The 26,649-nt window shown below is 45.3% G+C and overlaps 1 protein-coding gene across 4 annotated transcripts in view; it reads left to right on the top strand.

The window, feature by feature from the left end:
* Positions 1 to 6: 6 nt before the first annotated feature.
* FNIP2 (folliculin interacting protein 2) overlaps positions 7 to 26,649 on the top strand; it is a 55,870-nt gene continuing 29,227 nt past the window's right edge. Inside the window, exon 1 of one of the 4 annotated variants that reach the window (XM_083520252.1) lies at positions 7 to 368. In XM_083520252.1, the coding sequence (XP_083376378.1) occupies positions 259 to 368 (110 nt within the window). In that variant the 5' untranslated portion in view covers positions 7 to 258. Of the gene's footprint in view, positions 369 to 24,020; positions 25,247 to 26,649 lie in introns of those variants that run through there. The other 3 variants (XM_083520250.1, XM_083520251.1, XM_083520249.1) reach the window with 3 other exon arrangements.

Below are 26,649 nucleotides of genomic sequence, written 5' to 3' on the forward strand. Positions count from 1 at the left end.
CGCTTGGCTCGCTCCCAGTCATATGACTGGCCGCCTCCATTAATGCCTGTCTGGGAAGAGAGGGAGGCGCCGGCTCAGGGGGCGGCGGGGCGAGGCGGAGCGCTGGAAGCGCAACTCGGGCTGGCCAGATCGTGGCTGGCATGGATGCTACTGCAGCAGCAGCAGTAGCGAGCGACTCGTGACCGCGGCCAGCGGAGCGACCTGGCGCAGGTGTCTCCTGGCTCCCCACGCATGCTTCCCTAAGCTTAGGGCGGCAGCATGGCCCCCACGCTGCTCCAGAAGCTGTTTAACAAAAGGGGCGGCGGCAGCAGTAGCAGCAGCAACTCGGCTTCTCCTTGTCAGGCGGCCAAGGAAGGCTCTGCGTTCAGGTGAGTGAGCAAAGTGCATGCATTGTGCCCGGATCATCGAGGTGCCTCTGTGCGAGTTATTTTCCCTCTTATGCATCCAGCTTTTCTCTCTCTCTCTCTCTCTCCCTATCTCTCCCTATCCGCCCCGCTCTCTTCTGTCTTTCTTTCTTTCTCTTTTTGCTTATGCAGCAGCCACCGGGATTACCCTGCGCTCACGGCGGGCGCATTGGTCGACTCGTTCTGCAGATCGAAAGGCGAGGGGAGAAATTGCTTCTTTTGCAGGTCCTACAGGTCGCTTTGGGACGCAGAGCGAATGCAGCGCTCCGCGAGGGATGGAGTTGATCCTAATGTTTAAATGGCTCTGAAATGGTTAAGACGTGTTGCACATGTTCAGCAGCTGTTTCGTAACAGCCTCCCCTCATGGGTAAAGTGTTCGACGCAGCTGGTGGGCCAGGCCTGTGGCTGCCTTTAGACTAGGATGTGCCCTCCCATTTGAGGTGCCTTAGGCACCTCTCTCTGCTTTGAGGTGCCTTAGGCTGCAGTCCTGAATTCACTTACCCTGCATGTAAACCTCTTTGAGCTCCGTAGGACTTGATTCTTCATAGGCATGGTTAGGAATATGCTGTTGGTTTTTTGCTGCACTGAGCTTCAGGTTGGGGAAAGACTTTATTCAACATTCAAGTTGATGTGATGTAGAGAGGGGATGTAGGACTTGAACTCAACCAAGAGGTCAGAAAAAGACACATGCAGCTCTGAACATCTTGAAAGATGCATGCAACACAAATATTGTGATATATGTACTATGTGATATATATATATATATATATATATATATATATATATATATATATATACACACACACACACACACACACACACATACTCTTGTGATATATGTGCTATGTGTTACAACACCGCAGTACATTCCCCTTTTGACTTAAGCCCCACTGTGTTCACTGGGGTTGGCTCCTTGTAAGTGTGCACAGGATTTTGGTCCTCAGTAAGTAGTGTATGATGAATGAGAAATGTATGACCCTAGAGACTAGAGATCTTATTGAACTACAGTTCTTAATAGCTCTGACCATTGGACATACTGACGGCATATAATGAGAATTGAGAGTCCATTCGCACCCAGAGGGCCATAGGTTCCCAAATGTTTTAGGAGTTGGGAATGTAGCCTTATGTGAACTTGCTAGTATGGCTTCAAAAACTCCACCCTGTGTCTTCTGATACAATGCGTACATGTTTTCGATAGGAATCTTAAACAACATCATTCATTCTAAGGACACCTCTTATGTTTGTTTCTTAACCCAATATAATATTTTTAAATCTTTCAGTTTTAAAAGCTGCACAGGCTATTGGGCTGTATAACATGGGCTATAAATCAACACAATGTTAGTCTTCTGCTATTTGCTCTCCCCAGTACGTATATGTTTAAAATGAAGTCCTAAGGAAAAACTTAGGCCCACTCTAGCCTAAAAGCTTACACACTGTGTTTTAAAACAATTTTATAATGTTAAGCATTTGTGATTCCTCTCTACAGTTTTCTTAGATGTTGCCATTTAAAGATGTCTTGTTGTGGCCAGAGAGGTAGTAAGTATTTAGGCGATTTAGCATAAAACATTACAGACGTGTGCTACTCATCTGTTGAGCAACCCCATGATGAGCTGACAGTTCTAATATTTATTTTTCTTGTATTGATATTCTGCCTTTCTTCCATCACAGAGCCCATGTGATTCTCCTGTAGGTCATTTGTGAAAATAGGAGGGAGGGAGAAAATTGCGTTCAGTATTAGGTTCTGAATTTGTTTTCAAATGATGTTTAGACTACTTGGTTTTTAATTTACTACTGTATGTCCTTAGTGTATGTGTTCTAAATTTACACACATGCATACTGATGCATGCAAACAACCTCGTTGCCCAGTATGACTATTTGTCAACTCATGGGTTAGGATAGCAACTGGTGTCTTGCCTTGTGTTAGTACTGCCAGAATGCTCCTACGTATGCTGAGAATTACAGCTTCATGGAGATAGCTGCCGGTTTCATAGATCTCAGCCTTGTGGAAATGGGGCATGGTGTGGAATGAGCACTGCACTGTAGTGGTAGAACGTAAGCAGGGATGTAGAAGGGTGAGACCTGTGGCCCTCCAGGTGTTGCTGGGTTACAGGTCTCACCATCTCTGTGTATGAAGCAAGCCATGTACAAAGTGAAGCATATAACAGCAGTTGGAGAGTAGAACAGGAAACATTACTATCTTCATGGAAGAATGCATCAGTGACCATCTCTGGTCAGGCTGCTCAGCGCTTATTTTCAGGGTAGCTCTGTATATTTAGGAGTGGACAAAAGGATTGAGGTGACTCCATGATCACTAGAATCATATCGCACTTTTGTACAGTGAAAGGATATTTCTAAACCAAGTCCTCATTTCTGCTTCTAGAGCAGTGTTTCCCAAACGTTTTTGGGCAACGGCACACCTGTTTACTGAAAAAAAATCTCGCGGCACACCACCATTAAAGCCCCGCCCCGTGACGTCAGCGCGCAGCGTCACGCCGGGAGGGACGCACAAAAGTGAAAGTTTTTTCCCTCCCCCTTGCTGGGGAACCTCCAAGCTTTGGGGGTGGGAGGAGGCCGCAGAGCGAGGGACTGAGGGACGGCGGCAACTGAGGCGGCGGCGGCTGAGGCAGAGCTGGGAAGGGGATTTCCAGGGGACACGGCAGCTCCTCAAAAGGCTTCTCTCAGCTGCGCTCAATCCGCCTCGGAGAGGATTTCTCCTCCGGTCCCATGCGTTCGTTTGGGGCATCGCTCCGGCTGCTCCCTCTCCCGCCGCGCAGGAGCGATGCCTCTCTCTGGCTCTCCCTCCGCGCAGGCTGAGGGAGGGAGGGAGGGGCGCGTGTGACCCGTCTCTGCTGGGAGACCAAACCCAGCGAGGCAGAGTCGCGCGGAGGCGCCCAGGCAGCGCTGCCGGCTGCGAGGAGGAGCGCCAGGCAGCAGCAGGAGGCGCGGCCTCTCCTCGCCGCCGCCGCCCCGCCTCTCGCCGCCCGACTCGCCCGCCTCCCTCCAGGCATCTCGCGGCACACGAGGCAACGTCTCACGGCACACTTGTGTGCCGCGGAACACCGGTTGGGAAACACTGTTCTAGAGATCTGAACAAGCTCAGATAGTTATTCTATCTGCTTTGAACATACAAGCAAAATAAAACAATTTGCTTGAGCATTGCAGGTGGTACCTTACTAAGTCATACTCAGAGTAGACCCATTGAAAGCTAATCATTAAGCCCATTGATTTCAATGTGTACTTTACTCAGACACAACCCAGTGTTTTCGCATCATCATTTCCTTGCATCTGTGACTTTCTCCCCAGTAGACTTGCATTCATAAAAAGAGCTTCTCCATTGCAGTTTGGGGTCATATTAGTTTTTCTTTCTTGTAATTAGTCTCATTGCTGCTCCATTTGGTTCTCCATGTTAGCAATCTACAACCACAGAACCAAACTTCTGTGTGTTTGCTGTTCCCTTTTCCCTGTGTTTGCTGAATAATCAGAGGGTTCAGAAATCAGTCATTTCATAATCTGTTCACTTGTATTGTGAGAGAGGCTGGTCAAGGCCAAAGCGATTACATCACATGTGTAGACAGCACACTTTCACATGACATCCCATTCCATTCATTGTGACTGGTTAGGTCTTGTGACTGGGTAATGTCTGGATCTTTTGCCAGATTCTATCCTTTTGAAATGCTAAATATGCTGGGAAAATAAAGACTGAAAGCGGGCGGGGAGAAGGACTGGGCTGGGGGCTTTGATTTTCGCTTCTCCCCGTTCAAAAACTAGTTCTGCTCATTTTAACGTTTTATTTTCCAACTAAACCACTCAAAGTAACATACCCTCCCCTTCAGATTACTCTTTTTCGTTAATCATGCTGAGTTAACACTGCAGTTCTTTTGCAGCCTCAGGTCAAATGGCCAACTTTTAACATAGGTGGAGAGGTCCTCCCTTCCTGGTTCCTTCTGATGTTTCCAGGTGGGAATCCCGTTGCATATATTAAAGCCTCATAACCGTTGCTGGGTCCTTGGAAGGTTATTGGAGTTAGCTGCACACATTCTGGCTGCGATTCTTATATAGCAGTTTTCCTCGGTCTGGAACCCTCCATATATCCCAAGGGCATTAGGCTAAGGAAGATGGATATATGATGACTTCCATGCCACCTCTCCATGTTTCCTGTGAAGTTGCCAGCATCCCCTACACAACCATTCTGTGCATGCCATCTGTGCAGTTCTGAGTGCATAATTTCTAAAAGTGTTTTGACTTAAGCTGATCTGGAAGTTCTTATCCCTCATCCCCTGTTACTAGACGGTGGGTCACTGTTACTGTTATTTCTTTTCTGTGCTCTGGAACTGAACCCTATCAGAGGCCAAGGTTATACCCAATTTTTGCTCCTTTTGCTGCAGGACCCATATGTCAACCTGAAGTGGACAGCTTGCACGATCATGCCCTATAGAGGCAGATCAGCTGCTGTGCTGAGTGTTGTCCTTTCCTAGTGCAGCTGTGAAATCTTTTTGCTTTGCAATGAGCCTTTAGTAACAATAAGAGAACTAAACACCTAGCCACATAGTACCTTTACTCCATAGTACTGTGATTGTGTCATCGAGCTGGACTAGCTGAACTAGTTGAGAGTTCAAATGTAAAATATGCAATTTAGAAAAGTGTTGATGACCCACTTCCTAAGGGTGGGGGAATTGACATAGTTTGGCTTTTACTTTATGGCATAAAGCTTTTTGGCTTCTGATACATTCACATGGGCTTAAAATTACTAGTAGGCTGGCAAGCAGGTGAAGGAGATCATCTCTATGCCTACGTGCTGTTATAAAAAGCTCTCTTGGTGTGATGCCATCACAATATACTACAGGCTGGTTGTGGTGAGCTGTTCAAACTGGTGATGATGAGCATGGGCACAGGCAACATTTGCAGGATTGAAATGTATGGAATCGCGTGGAGCTCTAGTATCCGATTTTAGGAGCATTTGAGAGTATCTCAGTGCCCTGGGTAAATCTGATGTACATCTGTGTCTTCTAGAATCTGGTCCCTCTTCCTTCAGCTGAATTGCCAGGCATGCAGTGCACGGGTAACAAAACTTGGTCGCATGTCCATAGAGAAATCCTTAATATTAAGATCTCTCTGTTGGAGCTTGAGGTTGCCTTTGCAGTTGTCTTGAGCAGCCTGCGGGTGGAGAGAGAGTTAGTGAGACTTCCCCTTTTTTAAAGTGATCCCATGAGTGCCTGCTTATGGAAATATTTTGTGGGAATGTATCTCCCCCTCCCCCCACGCCTAGATTTTATACCCTGGTCCATCACGGTTGATAAATTTGACTATGGGCATTTCCACCTTAGCAGCATCCTTATTTGGAAATGTGTGATATAAGTGGCACAGTTGCGGTATAACTTATTTCCTGCTGAAAACCAAAATGAAAACATTAAAACCAGTGTGCAATAATTTTCTAAAACTGCTGCATCTAAATAATACCTTGGGATATGTGTTAGCAAGTTTTGAACACAGTAGGCTTCTGCTTTGAACACACTTAAGCTTTGAATACTCCAGTTCTGTCCTTTCTAGGATTTGCAGCTGAACACATGCTTTAATGCTGCTGTTCAGGATCCTTAGCTGGTAACAATATGTTAGCTTTGGTGAATGAGCTCATTCAGTTGGCAGTAGATTGCAAGCCATTCCTTTGGTCATGCTGCAATGCTTAGAGAGAGTCTGCCAGCATGAAATTTGAAAATTAGCAATACTCCATTGCTGGTAAAAGGGAAGAAAGCGTAAATGAATTTTGTTGCTTACTTGTTACTTACTTTAATGGTACCATAGAGGTTCTGGAACAACACTAAATGTAAGGCTGTGTGGATTTCTACTGTGTTCCTGTTATAAAGTATAAATTCTACACGTTGTGATTTTTCGTGTAAGTAATTTGGTATGAAGAAGCACCTTGAGTCAGGTGTGCAACTTGCCAGATTTTTAGGAAAGGTAGGTGAGAAAGTGGTGGTCAAAACAACTGCTGGAAAATATAGGGAGAGACACATGGCTGGGCGCAGTTTGGTATTGTATCAAGTATCTTCTGTCTTTCTTCTTTGTTGATCATTCGTAGCCAAGTAAGATTGTCTTTCATAAACAGTAAGTGACTGTAGGGGCCAATTCTGGATCCACACATCCTTCCACATTGGGGACATTGGTTTCCGGGCAGGAGTTGATCCATGGTGTGGATTTGCCAAGCATGCCTTCCTCTTAGCATGTTTCTCCCTTGCGTCCTGAGTTTGCGCAATGGTATCTTCTGTATATAGCAAAGTGAGCTACTATATAAAGAAGAAAACAAAGGTTTGGTACCTGGGTAGGTGGTCACTGGTCCATTGTGTCTTTTGCTTGAGTATTGGCCCTAACCTGAAAGACTAAGGGAAGGGAAGGAAAATGGTGGTTGTGTGAAGGCTAGGTTGCAAGAGGGTTCAGTATGTGAATCTATATAACATGTTTATTGCTTATGAAGTATTTGAGGTTAGGTAAGGGCTTTTCATTTTTATTTTTTTTTAAACGAGGTGCATGAGTGAATTTGTAAGTGTCATTAAGCTTCTCTAAGACTGAAAGGGTTTGGATGGTTGTTTTTGTTGCAGAACTTTATTCAGAGGAGAGAGCTGCTTCTGGTTACCATGGAAACATATTTTTGGCAGAAAGCAGGAGGCCTTCAGGCAGGACTTCTCCCTGGATTTATTTCAAATAATTTCTAGATAGGATCTCAGAGCGCCTTATGACAAGAAACACAGCATAACAGCAGGAGTGTCTCAGTGAGAACAGTATGGTAAAACACTTCATTAAAACATCATCAGCTTAATTCAGGGGCAGTGAAAACTGGCAGCAACTGCCAGGAGATGCCTGGGCAAAGAGGCATGTGGTTTGACTTCACCCCCTGAAGCACACTCCATTGTCTCTTGAGACAGACAGATGCCAACAACAACAATATAAAATACAGTGCTAATGTTCCTATTTTCTTGATATAAAACTGTAATTGAGTTATTGTAGTTACAAGTTAAACGGGACTGCCACAAAATATTGCAGTGGGGAGTGCTTCTTCAGCTTGGTATTGCAGTCACTTCATTCTATTCCTGCTCCACAGTTCCCCAGTTTCCTTTTATTTCTTTTCATTCTGCACCAGACCAGAACCTTCTATATTCACTAAGCATGTCTTAATTTGGCTGCCTCAGTTCTCCCTGCACCCTGCATCATACCAGGGTTTTTTTGCACATGAGGTGCACCTACTTCTACCACATCAAACCTTTTATAGGCAGCTCTTGCTTCCATCCATAACCATCCCTGGTGACATTTACAGATCCGGACAATAAAGAGGTTGCCTCTCAAAGAGCAAGAATTTCCAGGACCCTTGGCAAACTACAGTTCCCAGGAATATTTTTTATTAGGGGGGAGCCATATGCTTTAAATGTATGGTGTGGATCTGACCTTGGAATGACATTTTACATGTCATACCAGAACGTCGTGCAAGAAAAGTGAAACTAAACTCAAACTCAAAACACATTCTTTTGCAAGAGGTCACACAGGCGGAAGCACGAGAGCTGCTATAGAACCTACCTATTATAACATTACACAAACGCGTCTGCAGACTCTTGCATAAGTGTTTGCGGAACAATGCTAGAGGCAATTTCCCTACCATTCATGGGTTGGGGGGGGGGTTGCATTCAACCTTTGATAGATATGTCTTGTCTCTGGAATCTATTGCCACTTTTGCTACAAGAGACAGCTTAAGGCCGTGTCATGGCTGTACACCTAGAATGAAACCATTTTAGCCTTTTAATGCTCCATTTCCGGTTTAAATATTAAATCAGATAATGTTGCAATGTGATTGCTAAATGTCCACTCATATTGTGAATTCTCATTAAGTCTAAATTGAAATATCTTTCATTGTAGCAAAATTATTCCGTCTCATGTGCAAGCTATAAAAAAGAGCTCTTCCATCCTTCTCAATAAACCTTTTTTTAAAAAATCATCTCCTTTGAAATGAATATAGTAAGTTGACTCCAGCAATTTTACCAGCTCCCATATACCTTGACAAATGAGTATAGAAAACAGTGAAGCCATTTCCGGACTTAAGTTTATCATCTATCTCATCGGAGGCAGGATTTCCTAGCATTCATCACCAGTTGAATATGCAAACATCACTCCATAGTGGGGGTTTTTAAATGTTACATGCTGATAAAATTATAATGGTAGGCATTGTGCCTTTCTTCATTCTCCTTGCACAAAGACTTATATGCATTGTGCTAGTTGTGACAATTCTATTCCTCTTCAAACGTTAGAATAACACCTATACTGAAAGGGACATCGGTATTCAGACCAGGAATGTAAAAATCAGGCAGCAAAGTTTCTTAAAGAAAAAGTTTTTATTTGGATTTTTGTCCGACAAAAAGCAAATAGGGTGCATTCAGGAAAATGAAGAATGCCCACCCCTCCTTGGGGGTAGCTAACTCATATACCTTCTTGCTAAGCATAGTTCAGCCCCTTGGCATCCCTTTAGCCAATGATTGACAATTTCCTATGGTCATTGATGCATATTCATTAAAGCTCAACCAATGAATAAATTGGTGTGTCCTTTTCGGTTCCAAGTTGCCTATTCCACTAGGTGGCGCTACTGGCTTATAATCTACTTAACCTCTGTACTACTTCCAGGAAGTACCCCTGACCACATGCTTCCTAGAAATGTGCCGAAGTGAGTCGTGTGGTTTAGCACCTGGAGCCTGGCGGTCAGCAAACATCCTGCTACTTGCCTTTGTCAGGGGTCGTTTCTCAGAAATGGCTTAACCTCAACTGGCAAACTTCCTGCAGGGGCAAGCTGCCTCTACAAAAGGTGGCAAAGTGGTAAACAGGAGAAAGAGAAATAGTCTTTAGCTTGCTAAAATGACTTTATGCTTTTAGCTTCTAGTTTGCTCTCAAAATGGTGTCAGAGGTTCTTAAATGGCTTTAGAGGTCCTTAGCCTGGCTCTCCATTGGTCATCCTGACCTTCACCCCTCCATTCCCCCCTTTCCATCACGAAAATGCTGACCGGCACGGTTCTCCATTTTCGCTTGATGGACCTATAGGTACAATATCATAGAGAGCCAGGAAATGTACACTCCTGTGGATACACTGGCCTTCCTCTATGACCCTGTCAAGTCTTCAAATATGGTGCTGGGGAACCACGTAGGTGGTATTCAGAATCTTGACCTCGCACGCATACCCAGCACTCTTGGGTTCAGGCTCTTGGCCACAGCCGTGGTCATGTTCAGGAAGGTGTTCTCCTTCCACCCTATGGCCATTTGAGAGGTGAGAACCATCAGGAGGCAGGGTATGATCCACATCCTGATTCGAGGAATGTTTGGTGCCCCAGAACAAAGAACTGTACCACCAACACAGAAATACCACAAAAAGGGTACTACCACAGGCCAAAGGGATGGTGGCCCACGAAGGCCAGGTCATGTGGGCCTCTAACTCCTGGCCCTACTGAGGCGTGAACAGCGTCTACACACAAAACATTCCCACTCTACACAGGGAAAAGTGGCCTTCTGGGACTGATACACTGTTAGGCCTCGGGAGCTATAGGGATGACAATAGACTCTGTAAAGTTCAAAGGCTGGTCCTACTGGGTGGAGGTCACCTACGTGGTCTCTGACCAGGGCCTATGGAGGCTGAAGCCTGGGGTGGCAACCCTTATGCAGCCACAAGAATACCCTACCACATTCAAGGGTATTAGATGTGGAGTTACCAGGCCCAGTAGTTCAGGCAGTATTCTGGGATTTTTGGGAGGCTCGAGCCACCATGACAACCACAGGTGGGGCTGCAGGATTTACTGGCACTTGTACAGCAATTTCAATGCGCACCTGGTTCAGGCTCCCTCCCCTGCAATATTTGCATTAAGATAGGCTCCGTCCCATGCAACACCTGGATTAAGATTAGGACCTGGTCTACCAGATGGGGTTGGTACAGTGCTCTACCCCCTGAGTGACAGTTGGTTACCCCCCCACAACAGCAAGAGCGGTCCAGAACTCGATAGATTTCGACCGTCTCTGCAACTTCCCGTAGGAGCAGTACCCATGTGCGCTGGACAGTGGTGTGGAAGAGAAGCCACAGTGGGGTAGTGGGATGTTTCAATACGGCAACCTCATCAAAGCCCTGTTCCCAATAACCAATGAGAACGCCGTTTCTTACCACTGGCAAGACGAACCAGTCGTAGCAGAGGTCCGCAGGCCAATAGGGTCGGTATGGCTCGGTGGGGTCAGGGCAATAGGACATAGAGCAAATCAATACAGAACATAATAGAGAAAAGGGGAAAGTCCTTGTGAAAGTCCTTGTGATGATCAGTCGCAGGATCTCGTTGCCCGTGGCCCCAACGCACTCCCGGTGGCGTCGGACGCAGGGGTGATGATCAGACGCGTGTGATGCACCCAGGGAATCACGTCGGCTACTCTCACCGCAGTTGGGATGGAGAGGAGGACGGTATACGGGCCTCGCCACTTTAGGGATGAGGGGGTTGCGCTTCCACGTTGTCACCCGGCTGGAACTGGTGGACCGGCTCAGCGAGACTGCACAGTGTAGGCTCGAGGTAGTACCTGGAAAGGGAAGCAAACACACACGGGGACAGGAATTGCACTTGTTCCTGAGTGATGTGATCTCCCACCCGCCCCAAACTGGCGGGGATGTCTCGGACGAAAGGGGTGGCCTGCCATACAAAAGTTCAAAGGGTGATAGTCTCAGTCTCTTGGTTGGAGCGCTCCGAATCTGAAACAAGGCAATGGGCAGGACATCTATCCAGTGTAGTCCCGTCTCCTGGTGCGATTCATACCCTCAGGTTTTCCCGAACTCTGGGGTCTGTAGGCTGTGTGTAGCCTTCAGTTTATCTGCAGCGCCTTGCACACTTCTTGCACAACTTTATCAATGAAGGCAGGGCCATTGTCACTGCCAATACTTCTGGGGAGGCCAAATCGGGGTATGAGTTCATGTAACAGTTTCTTGGACACTTCACGAGGTATCTCTGTTCTAGTGGGGTATGCCTCTATCAGGGTGCAGACAAACACAAGCAGGTATTTGATACCCCTAACTGGAGGCAATTCAGTGAAGTCCACAATCAGGCTTTCCATAGGGGTAAAGCCCACGTGTTGTACGCCCGGTGGAAGGAGGTGGCCTTGCCTAGGGTTGCTCTTGGCGCACAGGACACACTTTTGGGAGATAGCAGCAATTAGTTGGGATAGGTTGGGGATGTAGAGTATTCTCCCAAGGTGTGTTTTAGCAGCTGGGCTTCCTATGTGAGTAGACTCGTGGTAGTTCTTTACAATCACGCTGGCTAGATGCTGGGGCACAAAAACACGGTTGTCTGGTAGATGGAACCATCCCTCCTGGAGTGTTGCTCCTTCCTGGCGTGCTCACTGTTGTTCCTCCGGTGTGTAGCGTGGTTCCACATCGTCTGGAGTGAGTTGTGGGATGAGGGCTGCGTTGAGTGCTGGTGGAGGTTTCAAAGCTGTTTCACGAGCTGCGTTGTCTGCCTTCCGGTTGCTCCTAGTGACCATGTCCCAGCCTCTCCCATGGCCTTTGCAGTGCATCACGGCAATCTCTTCGGGACCCATACTGCTTCCAGTAACGTCTCAACTTCTGGAACGTATTTCAGAGCTTTCCCGTGGGCTCCACTCAAGCCCCGCTCTTTCCATAGGGCGCCATGCGCATGCAGGGTTAAGAAGGCATATTTAGAATCAATATAGATGTTAGCCTTGCATCCAGCTGCCAATTGCATGGCAATGCCTTTCGCTGTTGGACTTCACCTCAGAGGACAAATAACTCTTGGAGACTTTGGCTTTCTTAGAACTCTTGAAACGGCTTGCCTGGCTTGCACCCCCACTTCTGGGTGCTCTGCTGCCTGAGGAACAACTTGTAACTGCCTTCCTCTTCCCAGCTCTCAGCCTCTCTCCAGCCCACAGTCCATCACACAGATTTATTGAAGCGTAGAAACAGCTTCCCAAAACAGCCTCAGCCCCCTCTGGGCTTGGTACTTTTTCTGGGCATCCTCTAGCCCCCTCTGGGCTTTCTGGGCGTCCCACAGCCCAGCCCCCTCTGGTCTGGCTGCCACTGTGGCCTGACATGCTGTCTTCAGTTCCTGCCATGCGACCCAGGGCTTCCTCCCTTGGAGTATTGCCAACAGCCAAGAATCAACGCTGGCCCTTAAAATGGCTAGGACCCTTTGGTCTCTCTAGAACATCAGGCACGTCTGCTTCACAAGCTTCCACTGCGCCTGCAGACTTCTCAATGGGTTGGGCAAAGCCTGTTTCAGCCTCCTTATATTCCATAAGGGTGAGAACCGAATGGGGCACATTCACATGCATCTCCTGGCCAAACATGAACTTGCCTGCTTCTTCCACTAGTGTGACGGTGGCAGTGACAGCCCGCAGACAGGGTGGCCAGCCTTTCACTGTGGAATAGTCTCAAAGGCTTCTTGTTGGGCTGGTCCCCACTCAAAGGGGTCTCTTTCCCTTCCTCTGGTACTCTCATTTAGAGGTTTTGCTAAAATACTGAGGCCTTGGATCAGGATTCTGCAAAGGCTGCTGCTCCACAACTTTAAGCTTGTCTTTTAGGGATATCACAATCTCTGCCTTTTATTGCAGTGACCTTTTGACAATTTATAGATGGTCAGTATGTTCAGCAAGTTGTCTGGATAAATTAGCTAAATCTTCATCCCTTCTTTTGCATTTTGTAAAGTGAGCTGGTTGTGTGAATCTTTCACTGATTTCAGCTCGTTCACAAAACTTTGTTCTCTGTTTTTCTTTTAATTTTAGTAACTTGTTCAATTTCTCCTTTGCAGAGATATGTTCATCGACCTGGGATTTAAGATGGTCTGTTTCCTTCTTACATTCTATTTCTGTTTCTTGCAATTTTTTAGTTGATATACTTATTTGTTCTTTAAGCAATTTAATTTGTGAGTCACACTCCATGAGTTTGTTGTTGTAAGTAACATCACAAGTATTGATTGCAGAATGAAGATCTTTAACTGTTTGGCTAGTCTCTTTGATTTGCCTAACAAATTCTTCATTCTCTTTTGTTTTACTAGCGTTTTCATTTTTTTTTTTTTCAGCCAGTTCTGATTTTATTGCACTTAACTGTTCAGAAAGTTCTGAAAGCTTTCTGTCTCCACTGTTCACACCTTTGGTTTGTAGATTTTTCAGTAACTGGACTTCCCTTTCAGCCTTAGACAACACTATTTCCCTGTCTTGCATTTCATCCTCTTTGCACTTGATCTGACATTTCAGAATATTAATCTGCTCAGAATACACATTTGTATTTGAAATAATAGCAGAAATTTCTTTGTCTTTCTCAGCTAAAACCTCTCTGAGGTTGTCAAATTCTCTTCCATGCCTCTGGAGGTCTTGAATTAGTTGAGACCTCTCATCTAAATGACTTGTGTTTAATCTATTAAGTCCTTCATTTGTCTGCTCAAGATCCTGTTACATTAATTCTATAATAGCATCCTGTTTCATGGTCTTTTCTCGAAAGTGGGTATTTATTTATTTTTTCCTCTGTTAATGCAGTAATAACTGCTTACTGCTCTGTACACTGTTCTCCATAAACACTGTACTTCTTCTGGACATCTTCCCTCTCCAAAACCTGACATGAGGGAGTGACTTTGCAATGTTCAGTCCTGCATTTCTTCAACCGGGGGGGGTGGTCATCTACCACCTTCAGCCAGTTGTCTATATAGGGAATCTGGTCAGGATGTCCCCCCTGGTCTATGCCATAGTCTCCACTGAATCCTTTCTTGAAGTTGTTTAACATACATTGAAGGGGGATTACTGGACCTTTCAAGCCTTTCAAGCCTCCCCCTCCCATTTTCAGTATGGCCCTGTACAGCGTCCCCACACCAAACACTCACACATTCACTTCGCAAGGAGTACTTATTGCTACGACCCCAGGGGAATGCCCCGGGCTAACACACATACATGCACAAAATGCCTCTCTCGCCAGACGTTGTACCATACACTAACCACCCTGTGCCCCCCCCTTTCTCTCCTTCCTAATACCAAAGCGTGGGTGGTTGTCAGGGAGTCAACCCTTCTCCTTAATGCCACTATCCACGCTGGAGATGTGATCAGTATCTCCCTTCTCCTTAATTAAAAGGAGGATTTCCTATGTCCTCAGGGCTTGTTGCCATGTACTCACCCCAGCCGGCTGTTCTCTGCCCTGTCCTCCCAACCTCGGCTCTTCAAATCCGTTGTCCTCTGTCCCAGGATACAGCAAGAGGGTCAAGTTGCCTTCTGCCCCCCTCCGAAGAAAAGGTTCGGTGTGCACTTGGAAGCCAGGAGGTCTGTTGGCCCTCCGCCGTCTCTGCCCAGAGGGCAAGGGAGCTGCCTCCTGGTCTCTGAGGACACTTAAAGTCCTTCTGATCCGAGTCACTTTTGGCACCAGAAATGAAAGGGACATCGGTATTCAGACCAGGAATGTAAAAATCAGGCAGCAAAGTTTCTTAAAGAAAAAGTTTTTATTTGGATTTTTGTCCGACAAAAAGCAAATAGGGTGCATTCAGGAAAATGAAGAATGCCCACCCCTCCTTGGGGGTAGCTAACTCATATACCTTCTTGCTAAGCATAGTTCAGCCCCTTGGCATCCCTTTAGCCAATGATTGACAATTTCCTATGGTCATTGATGCATATTCATTAAAGCTCAACCAATGAATAAATTGGTGTGTCCTTTTCGGTTCCAAGTTGCCTATTCCACTAGGTGGCGCTACTGGCTTATAATCTACTTAACCTCTGTACTACTTCCAGGAAGTACCCCTGACCACATGCTTCCTAGAAATGTGCCGAAGTGAGTCGTGTGGTTTAGCACCTGGAGCCTGGCGGTCAGCAAACATCCTGCTACTTGCCTTTGTCAGGGGTCGTTTCTCAGAAATGGCTTAACCTCAACTGGCAAACTTCCTGCAGGGGCAAGCTGCCTCTACAAAAGGTGGCAAAGTGGTAAACAGGAGAAAGAGAAATAGTCTTTAGCTTGCTAAAATGACTTTATGCTTTTAGCTTCTAGTTTGCTCTCAAAATGGTGTCAGAGGTTCTTAAATGGCTTTAGAGGTCCTTAGCCTGGCTCTCCATTGGTCATCCTGACCTTCACCCCTCCAATACGAGCATGTTAACTTGAGGATAGTGCCAATGGGAGACTATTATTATTATATAACTTATATAATATAACCCTTGTTCTTTTAATCTCATCTAATTATCTAGCACAGCTGTTGCTCAGTCTTCAAATGGCTAGCCATGAAATAACATTTATTAAACAAATCAAAGATCTGGTTCATGTCATCTTCTGTGGCTACTTCTTTCCTCTCCCCAGAGTCTCCTAAATCCATTTTCACTTGTGGTGCTTTGATGTGGTGCATTAATGTTTGTTTTTTGTTCAGTGGGTGATGGTAGCTTAAACATTTTGATGCAAACAGCAGTAGTGTAGTGGAAAATTCTGAACTGCAGCACTGTTGGTGACAATGCATAGCCATGTCCCCAAAGCTATGCCACTTCTAGGATTATAGAACAAAAATGAACTTCTGACCAATGCAAACATTATAGCTTCTAAAGCAGGAATAGGCAACCTAAGGCCATTGGGCCAGATGCGGCCCAATCGCCTTCTCAATCTGGCCTGTGGATAGTCCAGGAATCAGTGTGTTTTTACATGAGTAGAATGTGCCCTTTTATTTAAAATGGATCTCTGGGTTATTTGTGGGGGATAGGAATTCGTTCATATTTTTTTTTTCAAAATATAGTCCGGCCCACCGCATGGTCTGAGGAACAGTGGACTGGCCCAAGGCTGAAAAAGGTTGCTGACTCCTGTTCTAAAGCAACCCAGCTTCTTTCGTATTGTGATCTCCGCTTTAACATCTAGCCTGATGAAGAGTTCTGGTGGATTCCAAAGCTTGCACACTATTCTGTGACATTTGTGTTTATCATATTAAAGTGGTTTTGGAGTTTTGCAAAATAAAAGTGGTACTTTAACCCATAGATTTTGGTGTGCATGGCTATATATATATATATATATATATATATATATATATATATATCCTTCAGCTTGGCTTACTTGGTGGATATCTCTCTAAGAAAAACTTACTTATTTGAAATGCCAAAGACTGGCAGATAGTGCCCCAGGAGATGCCATCATCATCTCTGCTGTGCTGGTGTTGCATCATCCTTGCCCATCCTTGCTCTGCCACACTTTTGGTTGTAAGAGCAGCAGCAGCATTTTGGACTCAGTATGCAAGACTGAATGCTGGCCTTCTTTCCTGTAGCAGTGCACTGAATTTAGCTGTCTCCTACCTCCATCTGTAGACAGGTTGAGATCCTACCTGCCCACAGACAGTCTCACCAGAGTGGTGCATGCCCTGGTTATCTCCCGCTTGGACCACTGCAATGCACTTTATGTGGGGCTACCTTTGAAGGTGACTCGGAAGCTACAACTAATCCAGAATGCAGGAGCAAGACTGGTGACTGGGAATGGCCGCCGAGACATATAACTCCAGTCCTAAAGGATCTTCACTGGCTCCCAGTACGTTTCCAAGCACAATTCAAAGTGTTGGTGCTGGCCTTTAAAGCCCTAAACTGCATTGGCCCAGTATACTTGAAGGAGCATCTCCACCCCCATCGCTCAGCCCTCCACCCCCATCGCTCAGGACTGAGGTCCTCCTCCTAGGGTCTTCTGCTGGTTCCTTCACTACGAAACGTGAAGTTACAGGGAATTGGGCAGAGGGCCTTCTCGGTAGTGGCACCCTCCCTGTGGAATGCCCTCCCTTCAGGTGTCAAGAAGATAAAGAATTACACAACTTTTAGAAGACATCTGAAGGCAGTCCTGTATCGGAAGGTTTTTAACACATGATGTTTTTATTATGTTTCTAGATATGCTGTAAGCCACCCAGATTGGCTGGGGGATCCCAGCCAGATGGGCAGGGTATAAATAATAACATTATTATTATTGGCTGACTACTTTTATTGAAGAGGCCTTTGAGCTGCATCGCTGAAACATTTCTGAAGCAGCACTTTTAATCAAGCTGGTGCTTTCTAGTCAGGGAGCAGGTAACAGAAGCAACATTAATCTGTGTGTGTGTGTGTGTGTGTGTGTGTTTGAGAGAGAGAGAGAACCCCTAACACTCCTCCACAAACAGGAACATGGAAAACTGCTGAACAAACTAGGAAGCACCAGTCAGAAAATGTAGCCAAGCCCATGTATCAGGATGCCAAACCCAGGTGTGGTCAGGAAGACTCAGCTGACCTGTGCCTGCTGTACGGGAAATCTTGGGCAATGACATCAGTTAGTAATGAAGGGCAAAAAATGAAGCTGGTGCAATCGACAACTGTGGGTGCTAATTGTATCTATTACCTGGGCTCTCTGCCGTCACAGAAAGGCTTTGATTTTTAAAATGATACGTTTTAAATACATGGTAGAGGCTTGAGGGAAAGGTGTGGTGGGTTAGGAAGGTAAATGCAGGCACATTAAGGCATAAGGTAGATTTCTGTGTCTGGCAAAAAGATTTTCAGTTGGTTATGTCCTGGCAGCCTCTCTGCTGAGCACTGTGTTCTTGGAAGTTGGATGCATCACATGGTTCCGTCTGGAACAAGTGCCCTGTGAAATGAGGCATCATCTGAGATGAGGAAGGATGAATGCGAAATGCAATGACTCTGGGCAGAACCCCACCCCTTGTTTGGAAAACAGCAAATGCTTTGGCAAAACAGCTTTGTGCACCAGCAAAGTTTAAATGGATGCAGGAAGTTTGGTGCTAGACCTTAATTGTGCTTGCATTCCATATTGATACATCAAGGAAGACAAAGATCTTGTCATATATATATATATATATATATATTGTTTTCGTAGATTTTCACGGGTACAGGAATGCAGGTTTTGGTGTCTTCGGGTGTCTTCCCGTGTAAAAGTTGGGGTGTCTAGGCGACGTTTCGACGAGGTCTCACTCGTCATCTTCAGGCTGGTGCTTTCGGCTTCTTGTTACTGGAACAGAGCGGGATCTCAGTGTTTGAGTTCCTATAAATACTGTAGAGGGGTGTGGTGTATTGCCTCAAAAGTTCTGGGCAGAGGGGAAGTTCCCAGGCTAGTGTTCTTTTCTTCTTTTGTTCCTTAATTACTTGAGGGATATCTTGAGTGATTTCTTGAGTGATATTCTGAGTACCACTTAGGTGGGTCATTAGGTGTGGATTAGTTGCTAAAGCCTTCGTGTCTTGACCTCTTGAATTTGTGAAGAGTTTTTCTGGGAAGATGGCTGTACTGCACTTAGTTGTGCTTTGGCTTGGCTTCGTGTATAGGGGCGAGCTGTGGTTTTGTGCCCTGTGCCAGCCAGATCTGTGTAGGGATTGCAGGGGGGTGCAGCATCCGGAGGTGCCACTATGGTTTGGTTACTGGATGGTGTCTGTAATTTATCTGTGGAGAGGGTCTGGGTTTGGGTCTGGTGTGGTTGATTGGTGGTGGCGTTCTGTGTGCCTCTGGATCTGGTGTCGGTTTTTGTGGGGAGGGCTAATTTCCAGATGTCTGGCAGGCGGGACGTGTCGTCACGCTTGTTCATGTTGTGAGGGTGTTTCTCTATCTCGATGGCTTCCATGATTATTCTCTTGTGGTGATGTTCCATGTTAAAGAGCAATTTGGAATCTGCAAAATTAATTTCGTGTCCTGTTTCTTTCATGTGTTGGAAAAGAGAGGAAGATTTTTCTTCTTTTTTGACGGCATTCTTGTGTTCTGCGATACGTGCATTTATTCGTCTGTTTGTTTGTCCAATGTACGTGGCTGGGCAGACTTTGCAGGGTATTTCATAGACCCCTTGGTTTTCCAACTGGATTTTATCTTTGGGGTTTCTGAGGATATTGGATATTTTTTGGTTGGTGCAAAAGGCTGTTTTGATATTGTGTTTATGGAGGATTTTGCTAATTTTATCTGTAGTGCCCTTGATATAAGGAAGGAGGGCCATGCCATTGTTTTCTTCTGTGTCTTGGTTTTTGGGGGAATAATCATGGAAGCCATCGAGATAGAGAAACACCCTCACAACATGAACAAGCGTGACGACACGTCCCGCCTGCCAGACATCTGGAAATTAGCCCTCCCCACAAAAACCGACACCAGATCCAGAGGCACACAGAACGCCACCACCAATCAACCACACCAGACCCAAACCCAGACCCTCTCCACAGATAAATTACAGACACCATCCAGTAACCAAACCATAGTGGCACCTCCGGATGCTGCACCCCCCTGCAATCCCTACACAGATCTGGCTGGCACAGGGCACAAAACCACAGCTCGCCCCTATACACGAAGCCAAGCCAAAGCACAACTAAGTGCAGTACAGCCATCTTCCCAGAAAAACTCTTCACAAATTCAAGAGGTCAAGACACGAAGGCTTTAGCAACTAATCCACACCTAATGACCCACCTAAGTGGTACTCAGAATATCACTCAAGAAATCACTCAAGATATCCCTCAAGTAATTAAGGAACAAAAGAAGAAAAGAACACTAGCCTGGGAACTTCCCCTCTGCCCAGAACTTTTGAGGCAATACACCACACCCCTCTACAGTATTTATAGGAACTCAAACACTGAGATCCCGCTCTGTTCCAGTAACAAGAAGCCGAAAGCACCAGCCTGAAGATGACGAGTGAGACCTCGTCGAAACGTCGCCTAGACACCCCAACTTTTACACGGGAAGACACCCGAAGACACCAAAACCTGCATATATATATATATATATATATATATGTCTCTTAAAGGCCTCCAGGTGTGTGCGACGGTGTGCATGTAGGTGTGTGTGTTTAAAAACAAATCAGACTTGAACTATTACCCCCACTTTCCTACTTCTTGTGTAAAAGAATCAATTTGTTTTCATTTACTTGCATGGCTGCCAACCTATTTCTTAAAGAGCTCCTGTACCTTCTAAACCAGTGGTTCCCAACCTTTTTTTGGCCATGCCCACCCTAAGCATCCCTAAAATCCTGATCCCCCCGACATGTAATTCTTATTATTCAAAAAGTGAACTGCTATTCACGTGGAGGAAGCCTAAAAGGCCACTCGCTGTTAATAACTCATTCTTGAATTGCCCCCTTTAAAAATCAAATTGCCCCCCTGTGGGGCATGTGCCCCACATTGGGAACCATGGTTCTAAACTATGATTTATTATTATTTATTGCATTTATATTCCTCATTTTTCTCCAAGGAGCTCAAAGTTGTATACCGTATTTTTTGCTCTATAAGATGCACTTTTCCCCTCTTAAAAAGTAAGGGGAAATGTGTGTGCCTCTTATGGAGGGAATGCAGGCGGGAGGCGCTGCTCAGCACTCCCTTTAAAGAGCCACATGGAGCGTGTGTGCAGCTCTTAGGGGCCCTTCTCCCTCCTTGGGGAAAAGCCCCCAAGTGCCGCACACATGCTCCACATGCTCTTTAAAGGGAGTGCTGCTCTTGGGGGAGTCTTAGCCGCGCGCAGTCTCTCCCAGGCAGGGGATGAAGGCTCCCCTTGCCCGGGAGAGGCTGCGCGCGGCTATCCCATAAGCCGCACACTCTGTCACTTCCCCCACCTCCCGCAAAAGCCAGGGATAGCCGCACTCCCTTTAAAGAGCGTGTGGAGCGTGTTTGCGGCTCTTGGGGGCTTTTCCACCTCGGGGAAAAGCCTGCAAGCGCCACACACAGCTCCACGTGGCTCGTGAAAGGGAGCGCTGAGCAGAGCCTGAGATGCATACAGGCTCTGCTCAGTGCTCCCTTTAAATAATTCCCCCCCCTTGCATTCCCCCTCTAAAAACTAGGTGCGCCTTATGGTCAGGTGCGCCTTATGGAGCGAAAAATACGGTACATGGTTTCCCCCTCGTCATTTAATCCCCACAACAACCCAGTGAGGTAGGTTAAGCTGAGATGCAGTGAGTGGCCTAAAGTCACCCAATGAGCTTCATGGCTGAGTGGGGATTTGAACCTTGGTCTCCCGGGTCCTAGTCGTGATTCTAGCCACTACATCACACTGGCTGTCTAAATATGTGTGTGATAACCCAGCAAGTGGTTTTGTTTTTTCCCATTGCTGCATCTTCATGTCAGGAAAATTTATGCCACTTCCATACACACACCCATTCCACAGCTGTTTAAAGGCACAGGAATCCTGTAAGGTAGGGAAGGAAAGTTGCCAGTTGCCTGTGAGGGAGAGAAGGAAAATTTAACTGCTTCCTGGAGTTGAGCTGGCCACAATTAAATTGTTAGTCTTTAATGTGTCACAAGGTTCTTTGTTTCTGTGCTGTGACCATTGTCTGCTTGCTGGTCAAGCTTAATCATCAGTGAGAGAAGGTTAATGGTCCTGTTGAGTCTTGGTTTGCAAAACTGGATCCTGTGATCCCATATTAATGTACTGGGATTCAAAGCATCAGTATTAACGATTCCAATATACATAACAGTTCAGTACACTTTAGAACTGGCAGTCTGCCTTGTGATCCTGAAGGTGTCCTGGTGTCGGATTTTTCCTCAGGATTTTCTCAGTTCCATTAGATCATAAGATGAACAGCATCCATTCCTCAGAAGGTTTATGGCATACAATGATCTACAAACAAAGTGTCATACAGATAAAGCTCAGGTGGTTTTTTTCTCCCCCTCTTCCTGCTCCCCACAAAGCTGAAAGGAATTTGGAAAATCTAGGATATGCCCTTCTTCTGAAGGTGATTTACATGTAAACAAAGGATCATGAAGGGTTCCTTGGCATTTCTGCAAGAGCTGTGATAACTGGGAGAACTATAAAGATGGAAGTGGACATAATTAGATTTATAACTAGTTATTAACTTCTGCATAGCAAAATATTCTAGAGTCCGATCTGAGGAAACTTAGTATAGCCATCTTGCTGAAGCTAAGCAGGTCTTGATCTGATCAGTGCCTACATAGAAGACACATGTGTTCATTGATGGAAGAAAGGCAGGAAAATCTGTCTATCTCTTGAAAATTATGGGTTGTATCCTACTATGACTGCTTTCTCCGACCCAGAGAAAGCTTCTATGTCCAGAAAGAGAGGGGAAGCCCCCCCAGTGCACTTTTCCAAAGGGTCCCCCAAGTTTCTGGAGTACATTTTGGGAGGCATGATGTGGGGAGTTGCAGAGGGAATGGGAATTTATGGAAATTGCTCCATCACCCCCCTACCTCCTTCATGGCAGTTTTTGCTGGAGCAACTATCCTTTTGTGCATAGGGATACATAATTGGTAAACCCCCCCCCCCATTTTTCTATACCAGGCATAGGCAAGCTTGGCCCTCCAGATGTTTTAGGACTACAATTCCCATCATCCCTGACCACTGGTCCTGTTAGCTAGGGGTGACGGGAGTTGTAGTCCCAAAACATCTGCAGGGCCGAGTTTGCCTATGCCTGGTCTTTACATTTACCAGGCCACTTTTTCCTGTATTGTAGACTCTATGTGTATCTGATACAACCTATTCAGAAACTAAAAGTTGTTTCCTCCCTGTTGTGTAATTCCTTTGCTGTAAAATTGCCATCCCTTTAGTTTAGTTCATTAGCAGCATTCTGTTTCCCCCTGTGTAACTCAACCCAGGACCAAAAGTTAGACTCTGTAAATCACATGCCCTCAGTATTTGTGGCTTACAAATAGGCCTTGTGAGAAACTGATAACGCTGCCTCACAGTTAAGCAGGTGGGATACAGATCAGCAATGCTGGCCTGATTGCTTTGCATTCAATGTGAACTTTGCATCAATGTGATGAGCCCTTTATAGCCCATGCATCTAGTGGAATGATAGCATTTATGTTTCTGTTACTGTGGAAGTCTGTAGGCTGTTGAATTCTATTCCGTTATAGATCCGTTGCTAGTTGTTGCGGTCCTTATACTGTGTGTGCAGTGAGGGGCACATTTGGGTATCTTGCTGCAGCTGTTTATGCCCTTTATTCTGAGGGTATTGTGAAAGATTCTGTATACCTTTGCTTGTAATTGTTCTGTGAAAAGCAACCAAAAAAATAGTTGGTTGGCATCTGTCTCGGGAGACAGTGGGGGAGTGCGCCTTTGGGGGTGAAGTCAAACTGTTGGAAGGTTGTAGCGCCTGCTGTAGCTGTAGAGACTAATGCAGGAGAGACATGTTTTGTTGCAGCTGGGGCAGATGTGGGGAAAGTATATAATGGAACTAAAGTGTCATATAATCTGGAGCTAATGGCCATGTTTGCACACCATGTTAAACCAGATTAGTGCAAAGTGAAGGAGGTGTAGCAAACCTCATGCTCATTCCTTCCTCTTCTGTACTCCTGCATGGGTTCAAGTTGGCTTGTTTTCAACCTAGCCATAGGTATTAGCAACATTTTGTCATTTTGGACAAAATGGTTAAGCAGAAGCAAAGCCTTCCAAATTCTTCTGCATGGAAAGAAAGAGAAGGGAGGACACAAGAGCCATAGTGGCTCAAGCCCCAGGCCTATCTGTCTGTTCCCACAGTGGTTAACCAGACGCCTATGTAAAGCCTGCAAGCAGGATAGTGGCACCCATCCCACTTGTGATTCCTAGCATCCGGTATACAGAGGTGCACTTGCCTCTGACAGTGGAGGTAGAGCATAGCCACCTTGTGTGGTTTAGTGCAGCCTTTCTCAACTTGATGCCCTCCAGTTGTTGTCCTATTATAGCTCCCATCTTACCTGGCCAGGGGCCATCCTGCCTGTGACCGGTGGAAGTTGTAGTCCCAACAGCATGAAATGCTGACTTTATTCTATAACTTCCATTCTGTCCATTTGTGCCAGAGGCAAAAGCAATAATGGATCTAAAATAAATCTGCAGTGTTGCTCAGTTGACTTAAAACACTGGTTGTGTTTGACTGTAACTTAAGTGTAAAGGGCAGGGGGGAGTGTCTCTTAGGAATCTCTCCAGGCCTTCAAAATTTTCCTGTGCTCTTTAACCAGCCCCTGTGTGTTGATCATCATCTCGCACTATATGGGAATTGCGTACAATATTATCAGCACTAGAAGACAAACATTCTAAGGGATGGGAGGTAGGGAGGTCGCTGTACCTTCCTTTGTGTTAATCATTCCCTACCGATAACCTGTGGCATTGGTGACAGGTTCCTGTTTGCATTGGAAGTGATGGTGCTGAGACACAAGGTTGCTAAGAGCTGTCAGATGACACTTGCTCACATGAGCCCATTAGGAGGGTGTTGCAGCCAGTTTTAAAACAAGTTTGCAACTAGGGAGTCAGTGAGAAAGCAACCTCTCTCTATATATCCAAGGCCATCTGGTTAGGTCTTGTGATCAAATAATTGCTAGCTACAGAAGCATACCAGGAAGCAAGAGAGTCATAGCTCTTACTAGCTACTGCATCTGACAGCAAATTGGTTGGATTACTAGGATATTCAAGTTGTGCTTATTTCTTTTTTTGAAATTAAATTATGTAGTGCATTGTGAGCCTTTGGAATGGAGAATATTTACAGGCATGATGCAGCAAGGACCACTCCTTTAAAGAAAGAAGACAACAACGAAGTAGAAGAAGAAGGAGGAAACCCAAATGTATGCTGTTCAATTCTTGGTTGAATTTCCCCCCCAGTGAGAAAGTTTATAACCAATAGATACTGAACTGTAATGAAGGACCCTAGGTAGATCACTCTTCAGTACACACTGGCTACTTCAAAGAAGTGATGAATGTGTGTTTGTGTAAAAGAGAGAGGGAATACCTGTGAGCTCAACATGTGTGGAGGCCCGCCAAAGACGTCAAAAAGCACAGGGGACCAGACTGAAAAAGGAAGAGAGATTCGTGGTTCCTCTACCACATTGGAGAACAGCTTTTCAAAGGCAAGGTTGAATAAGGCTAAGAAACCACTTGTGGTGGGAAAGAGTTCCAATTATTCAAAGGGAGTATCTGGAAAGCTATCAAAAAGGTAGGAAAGCTTAATTCAAAAATTGCATTTGGGTGGGGTAGGACTTTGAGACTATGCATTCTACCTTGCATAGTAGAAAAGTAAGACTAATCCTAAAAAGGGGCATCACAGTTTTAGCCAATTAACCCCTCTTCCAGGGAAATCACTTGGCAGTTACCCTTAATATCTTAACTATATTGCATATTGAATGCTAACAAATTATTGCATAGGTAAGTTGGAATGTAACTAACTGCGAGAAGGAAGTGTTTGACTGAAATGTTGTGCCTGCGTTGGTTGTGTATATTAAGATAAGGAGATTGAAAAAGGATTCTCCATGTGTAGCCCTATGAGCTACAGATGTGGTTTATCAATAAAGTGCTAGCAATAAGTGAAATTCTTTAACGTTTATAATTTGACTAGCTTCCTCAAAAGGCAATGTAAAACAGGCTGATTTTACACACATGCTACCTTCAGCACTAAAACATTTAACAAAATTAATGTACCGCTTGCTTGTCAATCGAACCTCTAAGCAATTTACAAAAAAAAGCAAGCCTGAAAATAAAGAAGAAATTTTAAAAATAAAAAACCTTTACAATAAGTGGGAAAAGATTAAAATACATGTTTGTCTAAAATAAAATGTTTTCAGCAGGTACCAATAGGAGTGCAGTGAAGATGCGAGATAGTTCCGAAGAGTAGGTGTTGCCATGCTGGAAGATATTTTTTCTTTCAAGTGTGGAATTGATATTTTGTGGCACCTATAAAGTGGCAATGAAGCAGTAGGGTGGACCTAGGTTGGTAGTTCCAGAATCCTAGTTCGATTTGTCTTTTGAACCTCTGAAGTTGAAGTTCTCCATGAAGGCAGGTTGTATGTATTCAGTTAGGTAGACAAACAACTTGGAAAAAGAGGCAGATTTCCACTTTCCTGTAGTAATATTGCAGTACAAACCCACAGTTATGTTCAGAAACTTAAACGCCCAGGAAGGGAGAGGGCAGGTTAGTGTTAGAAGTGTGTTCAGTGGCTAAAGAACTGCAGTCCTTTTCAACATGTAGATTATTTTGTCACCCAAGAACAGTGTTTGGTGACCTTTCCTTAGCACATAGCTGGATGTCTTGCAGATACTGAGCCATCTATTGTATAATATTGAAAGAACAGATTTTGACTTCTCTCTTAAAATCTGTTGGCGAAATCAAGGAGTTCAGCCACCTGTGAGATTCTAAGCCAGGGATGCGAGAGTCTGTAGCACACCTGGATGTTGCTAGACTACAGCTCCCATCATCCCTGACTGAAATCATCGTGTTGACTGGAACTGATGGAGTCCAGCAGCAACATCTGGAGAAGCTGCAGGTTTCCCACCCATTTTAGGCCATTGACAAAGAGGAGTGTATATGCCAGTACTATTTGCTGACCACTTGTAATATGCACA

Source organism: Podarcis liolepis (assembly GCF_965112155.1).
Source record: "Podarcis liolepis genome assembly, chromosome: 9".
In the NCBI taxonomy this organism is placed as follows: Eukaryota; Metazoa; Chordata; class Lepidosauria; order Squamata; family Lacertidae; genus Podarcis; species Podarcis liolepis.